This window comes from Gossypium hirsutum, chromosome A08 (genome assembly GCF_007990345.1).
Source record: "Gossypium hirsutum isolate 1008001.06 chromosome A08, Gossypium_hirsutum_v2.1, whole genome shotgun sequence".
Taxonomy (NCBI): Eukaryota; Viridiplantae; Streptophyta; class Magnoliopsida; order Malvales; family Malvaceae; genus Gossypium; species Gossypium hirsutum.
The window spans coordinates 6,771,517-6,781,027 of record NC_053431.1 but is presented as its reverse complement, the minus strand read 5'-3'; the positions used below and the strand labels follow the sequence as shown (position 1 = coordinate 6,781,027).

Genomic DNA, 9,511 nt, shown 5'->3' with positions numbered 1-9,511 from the left:
TTTTCTATATTTCTATATATTTTATAATATTTTATGATATTTGTAAAATTTTACACTTTTTTTACGATTTTTATATTTTTATATTTTTTTCTAATTTTTAATAAGTTTTAAATATTTTATATATTTTGTTATTAAAATTTAATAAATTTTACAACTTTTATTGATTTTTAATTTTTATTTTTTTGCCACTTGTCAAGTCGTAATTGTGACATGTGGTGATTTTAACTCAAAAAATTAGGGATGGCTAACTTTAACAGCCAAAGGGCATTTTTCAGTGGCAGATCCAGAAATACGACTTAGGGGCAGGGGCAAAGTCAGAATTTTTTTTTGGGGGGGCGAAATTAAATTATATATTTTTATGATAAAAAATGCAATTTCGTCATTTTAATAACCTATATCTTTATAATTTTTAGAGGATTAAATTAAATTTTTATCATTTGGAGGCAAAGTGAATTTTTACTATTACTAATTTAAAATTTTATAAATTATAAATAACCTAAACGGAAAAAAAAAGTTTATTTTAGGGGGGTTGGGGCCCCTGCCAGCCCCTAGATCCACCCTTTAGCCTTTCTTTTATGCATTTTGCCTTTTTTTTTTTAAGTTTGAAAGGTTTTTTTATGCATTTTAGCAGTTTAAGTACCCAATTGTGTGCAAAAAGAGTTTAAGTTCTTGTTTTGAAAAAGTTTGAGAGCTTTTTACACCATTAAACCTATAATATATAGCTGAAAGCGAAGTGTATTGTCTCATTGAGGAAATGCTAGGTAAGTATACTGTCAATAAAGGTTTTAGATTCTTCAAATAAAATTAAGTGATTATAAATGTATATTGTATATTATAATATTAAAATAAATATATATAAAAAATGAGACGCAGAAAGTTTTTGAACTGTGTTTGTGGTGTTAAAGAAATATATTCCTAGTATATTAAATATTAACTCATAAATAAATCATACACTAGTAACTTTCTCTTTTATAAAATATGCTTGAATAACTTAAGGGGTGTTTGGTTTGTCGAATTTTATATTATAGCTCTTAATATTATACTCCAGAATAAGATTATGGTATTGAGATTCCTAACATTTCGACCATCCCATAATTTTATATTCGTTTCAAGATGTTATAATAAAGAGTGTAAACTCGTTGAATTTAAAATTTTAGTCAAAAATACCTCTTATTTTCATACTATTCATGTAAGTATCTTTTTTTTTAAAAATGTTTATTGAATGTTTTAGGAAAATAATTTATTTTTATTAAATTTTGAATTTTGATATTGTGATAAGTCACGAACTTGAATTTATTTGATTAATTTTTTTACGAAAAATATTTGATTAATAGTAATTATTATTTTTTTATATGGTTTTATTTTTTTGAAAAGAAATATTCCATTTTTTTTATTTTAAATAAAATTATAATAACTTACATTACTTAAAAAAAACCAAATCGACACACACATTAATAATTTATAATAACTTATATTCCTACAAAAGTTGATAGCGAAAAAATGTTAAAAAATACAATTAGGATTATTTTGACAAAACATGCAAATGTTAGTGATTAAATTTGCCATTAAGCCTTTAGAAAAAGACTCAAATTATTAAAAAAATCCAGTTTTCTTAACGTGAAGTCGTATTAAGTAGAACATAAAACTTGAAGATTTATATTATAAAATTTAGTTTTTCTTTTCTTTTCATATTAAAAGCAAACCAAATTCTCTAAAATAAATAATTATAAATTTTACAAATAAACTATTATAATTAAGTTGTAAATTGAGTTTTTGTTCAATTGGCATGAGTTGTTACCAATATAAGAGGACGTGAGTTCGAGTGTGCTTAAGCGTATTATCATCTTATTTACGAGTTAGAGATGAACTATGCATAATTCTAAGACTTGTATTACTATAATTTTACTCCAGTTTAATTGAATCTCTCCAAAATCGAATTTTTTAAGTTATTATGATTTTATGAAAAAATAAGACTACAAGATGTTTAAGTCATAGAAGACAAAAAAAATTCTATAACAATGTTTATTTAATAAATTTTGCTTTTAGGTAATTGTTAAAAAATAATAGTCTCAAAATCCAAACTAATAAGGAAAGGAGAAAGAGAAGAAGAATTTGGTTGTGGATTTCGACAATCAATATCGCCTGAAATGATGGCAGTAACGCAACTATCGTTCGGATTTGAGAGAAAATGGTGATGATGATGCTGAAAGGAAGAGACGAGAGAAGAATCAGAAGAAACGAAAAAACAATGGAGAGAATTGTTCAAAATTTAAGAAAAAACGTGTTTAAATTATAGTCACATCAGCATTTAATGGATCATATGTGATTTAATAAATATGTTAATGGGTCGGGTCGGGTCAGATTTAAATCAGATCTAAGTATAATATTAACGTATTTTATATTTGTTTAAGTCCGATAAAACTCGAAATATAAGTTTAAATTTTTATCCAAATTCTCCCGTATTTACAAAAAAAAAAAACTAAGCCCACCCATATTATTTTTAATTTTGTTTTAAAAAATTTACATTATTTTAATATTTAATAATTTTATATATTTTTTATTAATTGAATTTTTTTATATAGTCATCTTAACATTATTTTATTATTTACATTAGAGTAGTATTATATATTTAGTATAAAATTTTATTTTTTTAATTTGTAATAAATTACATAATATATAAAAATGATATAATATAAAGTATAGTAAACTTAAAAATGGGTATTATCGGGCCCAGACATTAAATGTTTAAGCCCAAGTCCTAATTTTTTATCGAAGTCCAATTTTAGGCCTAATTTTATCCAAACTCTTCCAAATTTCAGATAAATCTTCAGGCCTAGATAAATAACTCGGCCCTTAAATAGGTTTACGTTTCAATGACCCAAATATTATAAATTGATAATATTAAAAATTAAATTGTAATAAATTAAAGTTTAATAATCAAAATATAAATTTTACCAAACATAAGTGACTATTTTTAGAATTAACCCCAAACACATCTGGATAATTCTAAAATATAAGGAAACACGATATAAGAACACGTGGTGCATTGATGTGACGTTAGTTGACATGCATGGACATGCAGAGCCTTTGATAGACTCAAACCTTTCAAACAACATTCCAAACTAGAATCCAATCATTTTCTAACACATTTCAACCAAATTCCCATCCTCCACTTATTATGTTCGACAAGTTTCCTAAGGTATCATATAATATGATTATTTATTTCCGTACGCCCTTGAGTTCAAGCATATACTTCTTTTCCCCTTACCTTTTTGTGTTTAATTCATTTAGATCCTTTACTCCAATGATAATTCATACGTTCGTCTTGTGTGCCATGTCAAAAACATTTTATATTTTTATAAAATTTTAATATGGTGATAATTTATATATATGGATCAAATTAAATATATATAAGCTATTAATGGACGTTAAAACTACCAAATATAAATTCTTACGATAAATATAACAATAAATTGAAAATATATAGGAGTAAAGTCCAATCCACATGGACTGATTATCTAATTTCACCTTTTCTTGTGACTAGATTCGCTGTTGCGATCATAGTCGTGCTCACGACCTGTACGTAACAATGCTAAAAAAAATAAAATAGGGGGTTTAAATTGATAAAGATAATAAAATAAGAAAATACGAAGTGTAATAAAATAAAATAAAAACAAAATCAAAATTTCAAAAATAAATTTAAGCAAATAAAGTAAATTGGTAAATAAAATATTTTTAAGCTTAGCCTTTATCTCGGTGTACTCCAATCTTTATCTAGCCACTTTTTTAGATCTTCAACCCTTTAATTTTTATCTAGCTAACTTTAAATCTTCAATCTTTCAATCAAGCCCTCCTCTTTACTTTTTGTTCCAATTTAGCCCTCCTTTTTTTTGTAAGAGTTTAAATTCAACACACCAACTTCATTCCTGATAAGAAAAACCCAAATTTAATAGCATTTTATCCGATAATTAGCTAAAAATAAATATATTAAAAATACGAATTTATCTTGCTACCAGCCATAAATCTTTTTTACGATAAACCATGTTTTATGTTTTATTAATCTTCGCATTTTTATTATTTTAAAAATATATATATGTATTTTTTTTATTAATCTCAAACTTTGAAACTGTGATGGTTAAATAATATTATTGGCATAATGATTTTTTTTACCCTCCAACTTTATAAAAAAATATTTTAATCATTCATTTATTTTTCATCTTTTTAGTCGTTAAATTTGTACTTTCTTGTCAAATCACTTTAAAATAGATGAAAAATAACATTTTTTCACTTTGATGACCTGACATACACATGGAATACCACATTAATGACATATCAACATTTAATTATTTTTTAATTTTAAAAAATTTAAAAATTTTATAAAATCATTTTTTTAAAAATTCAAAATCATTAAAAAAGTATAAAAAATATTTTTAAAAAAATTAATTAAATGTTGACATATCTTTCAGGTGGCAATCCATGTATATGTCACGCTAACAAAGTTAATAAACTTTTTAGAAAATTAGTTTTGAAAGGAAGTGAGGTGAAAATTAAAATAATTTAATTAAAGTGAATAAGTTTAATAATGTGTAATTAAAGGGAAATTAGAGATGCATAAAGGGTAAGAGTATGCAAATTAATAAAAATATCCATTTTTAAAAATAATTTCTTAATTATTATACCCAATAAATTTCATTTAAGAAAAAATAATATTGCTTTTTTGTCAAACCAGAATGATTATTTATGAGACAAAAGAATCTAAATTGGGAAGATAGTAGAAATGTGTAACGGTTGAAGGACTCCATTGCAAATATCACAAAATGACTTTGACTTCATCGTGACCGTCCAATTTAAACTACACTATCAGCACACTCTAAAGTTCCCAAACTACATGTTAACATACAAAAACCAAATCCATCACCTCCTTTGGTTTCGTTTTCGCCACCCTTCCATTACTCAAACCTCCCCGGCAGGCCACCACCTATCTCCGGCGCCGGCTTTAAATAGTGAAGAAAACATCGATCCACCGCAATGACGTCGATCACTCCCTTTCTTTCTCTCGCAGTCCCCACCGGGAAGCAGCTCTCAATCTGTTCGAAACAAGTAACGCCGTGTTGTTATTCGAGAATTGGTTCGATTCCGTGTGGGAGGAACGGTTGTGTCGACGTCGGCAGCAAAGGTAATGGACGAAGGTTGTTGGTATTCGCCTGTTCGACGACGCCGTACGTACGAGGAATTGGGTCGCAAAGGGTCTCGATTGGGAATAAGACAGATGGTGGGGCAACGAAAGGTGATTTGTCTCAGGCTTTGTCGGCGATGCTTCCTTTCGTCGTCGCTGCTACTGCTGTTGCTTCTCTTGTTCAACCCTCCACTTTCACTTGGTAAGCTTCTTTCCGTTTTTTTTTCTTTTTTGGCTTTTTAATCAGTTTTTTCAATGATTGTTTTCTTTAAACTTTCTGGGTTTTCGATTTTTTTTTTGTGTGTGTAAATTCCATTGTTTTGCTTTACTCTGTACTCTGAATCTGAATCCGTTGTTGGGAAACCTCTCTTATTTTTATATAATTGAGTCCTTTTGAAGAACTACAGTTTCAATACATGAAAGCATATTATTTTGGGATAAAGCAGCATTTAGCACATGAACTTGCCAATGTTTTACACTTTAATCCTTTAGTTTGGTAGATTTTCATAATTTAGTCCCTAAATTTGGATTCTGCAGACACTCTTAGGACTTGAAAATTTTTTATTTTTTTTATAATTTCCTAATATTTTTTTGTATTTTGTAGACTTTTAAAATTCTATATAAATTTAGTATCACCCATCACACCTTTAATGCAATTCAAATTTTGGGATAAAAGTGAAAAAGTTGTCAAGTTGTGAAACTGATGTGGATAAAAAATTTGTTAGGATAGAGTTAAAGAATTATCAAGTTTAAAACTAAATGGTACTTTATCTCTATTATTTGGGTCAATTCAACTTAATGTCAAGTAGGAAAGACTCAAAAATCAAAAACCAACTCGAATCGAAATGTTTGAACAGTCAATAGAATGTAAATTTGAAAACAGAATGAAGTCTATTTTTTATTTAATATATAATTAATTTTTAATTTTTATGATATAAAAATAAACATTTTACAGTGAAATAATTTAAAAACGGTTGAAAATTGATTTTTTTAAAGTATTTATAAAAAGGATTTTAAATTTTTGTCAAATAATATTCAAAAACTATAAAATAAAGCAATGCTCATTTTGTTAAAATAAATCTAAAATAAAAAATAAAAAATAAATACGAAAAGTTGAGAACTAAATTATGAACTGTTCAAAAAATTTAAAACCCGATTGAATTAAACCGATATCACTTCTAATCTAAGTTAAATGTGAAATAATTATCAAGTTTAATAATTATAAAGGACTCAAAAAAAAATTTAGAGTCGAGAATAATTGCCTAATTCAAGTGTTCAAGATAGTTTATATATATACATTGGTTATTCATTACTATTTTTGCCCCACTTTTTGCGTTTTAAATATTAGTTCTTTTGACAGGTTTTTTTATATTATATTTTTGTCAAGTTCTCATGTTCTTTTCTTTCAAAGTTGGCTTTCGCTTTGGAACCAGAAATGCTCAATAGTTTATTAGACAATGGACAATGATTCTGGAATTAATAAATAAAACTATTATGCAGGGTATCTAAGGAATTATATGCTCCTGCTCTTGGTGGAATTATGTTGTCAATTGGAATTAAGCTTTCCTTGGATGATTTTGCACTTGCAGTGAAAAGGTATAACTGTATGTATATATATATGTATTATATATAGTTTCTAATTATGCTGCTACCAGTTCATTTTAGACGTTTTTCTCAAGTTTTTTATGTTTTTGTTTCATTACAGACCATTACCACTATCTGTTGGACTTATCGTACAGTATATGCTCAAACCGGGTCTCGGGGTTCTAATTGCAAAGGCGTTCGGCATGTCTCCAATGTTTTATGCCGGTTTTATACTCACATCGTGTGTTGCAGGGGCTCAATTGTCTAGTTATGCTAGCTTTTTAAGCAAAGGAGATGTTGCAGTGAGTATTCTTCTCACTAGCTTTACCACCATTGCATCGGTGCTCCTCACACCCCTTTTAACTTGCCTCCTCATTGGATCCGTTGTTCCAGTTGATGCAGTAATGATGTCAAAGTCAATTTTACAGGTAATGTATAGATTAAACCGATGTGCATTCTCGAGTTAGCATTTTTGTTTTATGGTGCAAAAATGTAAAATGTTAGCTCGGTTGTTCGTGTTAGGTGGTTCTTGTTCCGGTCGCTCTTGGAGTTGTGCTTAATACGTATGCAAAACCAGTAGTTACTATCCTCCAACCTGTGATGCCTTTTGTTGCTATGATCTGTACATCCTTGTGCATCGGTAGCCCTCTTGCACTGAATCAGAGTCAAATTCTATCAAAAGATGGTCTCCAATTGGTTCTTCCGATTTTGGCGTTTCACGCTGTGGCATTCGCTATCGGATATTGGATATTGAAGATTCCTTCTTTCAGGTAATTCAAACCTCCTATATTACATCCTATGTATTTAGAAGCTCCTCGAAAATTGCTTTAACCACGTCCAACGCATAACCGGTTACCGATATGGGGATACCATATTGTTATGCGCAGGCAAAGAGAAGAAGTTTGCCGAACAGTATCGTTATGCAGTGGAATGCAAAGCTCGACAATGGCAGGGCTTCTGGCAATCCAGTTCCTAGGAGGTAGCAGTCGAGCAGTTCCAGCGGCATGCTCTGTCATAGTAATGGCTATTATGGGTCTTTCACTTGCCTCTTTATGGGGCAGTGGTTACCGTCTTAGAGACTTACCGTCTTTACTTGGCCCACAAACTGGCCCTGCTGTTCAGGAGGCGCAATGAATCGAAGACTCGAAACATGTTCCTGGAACTCAGAGCTGAATCAAGCTAAAGTTCCGACACAAGACGGTCTGAAATAGGAAAAGGAATGTTGTACAATTCATAGAAGGTAAAAGGACAACTGTTCCTAGAACATATAACAGTTAGAAAAGCAGTACTTGTAACTTGAAAGTTGCTAATCTTTGTATGTATGCATGTATAGGTAAGGTATATAAATCACAAAATCTAGGTTCTCACTCTGAATGTGCATTCTTTTGTTCTCTCTCTTCCTTTCTTCCAAATTTGCACCTTGTGCGCTAGGGGTATAATTGAGTTGAGCCAAGTTTGAATGCCACTAAACTCGAGCTCAAATTAAAATTTTGACTAAAATATCTCTACTTTTTTAAGTAAGTTATATTATTTTGATGGTATTTTTACGTTTTTATTTTTATAAAAAATATAAACAATATAATAAAATTTAAACCTACTTTACTATTTCAATTAAAGTCTTATTTAACTTTTATAAATATATTTGCTTAGTAAATATATTTTATAAATATCTATTCCATATTAAACATTTTTAAATGGTTGTTATAAATTAACTCAATTAAATAATTATTAAAATATTATTATTTTACAAAATAAATTATATTATTTTAAATATATTTTTCTAACATTTTCCATCTTTCAAATTAAAAAATATAGTAAACATGATATTTTACATATAAAACTTAAGGTATGGAAGTAGAAGGTAATCTATTTTTTTGTTAAAGTTCGCAACAAGTCCTTGTACTATATCATAAAGTTCATTTTAATCCCTCTATTATTGAAAAGAGCATTGTAGTCCTTGTATGTTTGAAAAACTGACATTTTAATCATTGCATGTTAATTTGTTGTTAATAGAATAGCATAACTAATATGACATTAAATAAAATTAAAAAGTTAAATAATAATTTTGAAGAATGAGTAAAGGTAGAAAATTGATTTTGCTATTACCTAAAATTGTTTTCGGTTTTTTTGTGCACAACCGTTAAATTGTGTCATTCAATTAATGACAAACTTAACATATAAAGATTGAAATGTCAACTTTTCAGGTAGTAACTTTAACCCTAATTTTTTAAAGACATAAATCAACCATTTGTCAAATTTATTTTATTTAATGGTATTGGATTTTATCATAATAATAACATAAACAAAGAAGAAAAGAAGGAACTAAACAATAAAATTCAACACAACCGTTCGCCGTCTGTGGGAATCGAACCCACGACCACATGGTTAAAAGCCATGCGCTCTACCGGCTGAGCTAAGACGGCACACATTTAAAAGTTGAAAGTTCTGTTTTAAAATGGTATCGACCTTAGCACTTATCAATGCGATCCCAGAGTAGAGTAAAATTGCCAAACCAAACTCAACTTTTGCCCTCTCTTTGGAGGGAATTACGACGTTAGGGTCAAATACTCCCCAGTTGAAGCTGTAACTGTGTTTCATCACCTCTGGCTTCTACGGGATACATTATGTTATAGCATTCATACATTTATATTAAGATATTATTTTTGGATTATCATTCTATACACCCGTCGGTGGAATACAAAAATTCCACAAGTAGGTTTAGATTGATGTAATCTATTTTCAATGTATAAT

The 9,511-nt window shown here is 28.6% G+C and overlaps 1 protein-coding gene and 1 non-coding gene across 2 annotated transcripts; one reads left to right on the top strand and one right to left on the bottom strand.

The window, feature by feature from the left end:
- Positions 1 to 4,880: 4,880 nt before the first annotated feature.
- On the top strand, positions 4,881 to 8,127 carry LOC107961412 (probable sodium/metabolite cotransporter BASS3, chloroplastic). Its single transcript, XM_016897555.2, has 5 exons — positions 4,881 to 5,378; positions 6,677 to 6,772; positions 6,882 to 7,188; positions 7,283 to 7,530; positions 7,648 to 8,127. The coding sequence occupies exons 1-5, from the start codon at positions 5,029 to 5,031 to the stop codon at positions 7,892 to 7,894; spliced, it is 1,248 nt and encodes a 415-aa protein (XP_016753044.1). The 5' UTR covers positions 4,881 to 5,028; the 3' UTR covers positions 7,895 to 8,127.
- A 983-nt stretch (positions 8,128 to 9,110) lies between these two features.
- On the bottom strand, positions 9,111 to 9,183 carry TRNAK-UUU (transfer RNA lysine (anticodon UUU)). Its single transcript has one exon. It is a non-coding gene; the product is annotated as a tRNA-Lys (tRNA).
- Between the last annotated feature and the right edge of the window lie 328 nt (positions 9,184 to 9,511).

What these genes read in the sequence shown, in the direction of transcription:
- LOC107961412 (XM_016897555.2), top strand. Translation starts at nt 5,029, where the DNA reads ATGACGTCGATCACTCCCTTTCTTTCTCTCGCAGTCCCCACCGGGAAG. An exon ending in TGTCAAAGTCAATTTTACAG is followed by an intron (nt 7,189 to 7,282) that starts GTAATGTATAGA and finishes TGTTCGTGTTAG; the next exon opens with GTGGTTCTTGTTCCGGTCGC. An exon ending in TTGAAGATTCCTTCTTTCAG is followed by an intron (nt 7,531 to 7,647) that starts GTAATTCAAACC and finishes TGTTATGCGCAG; the next exon opens with GCAAAGAGAAGAAGTTTGCC.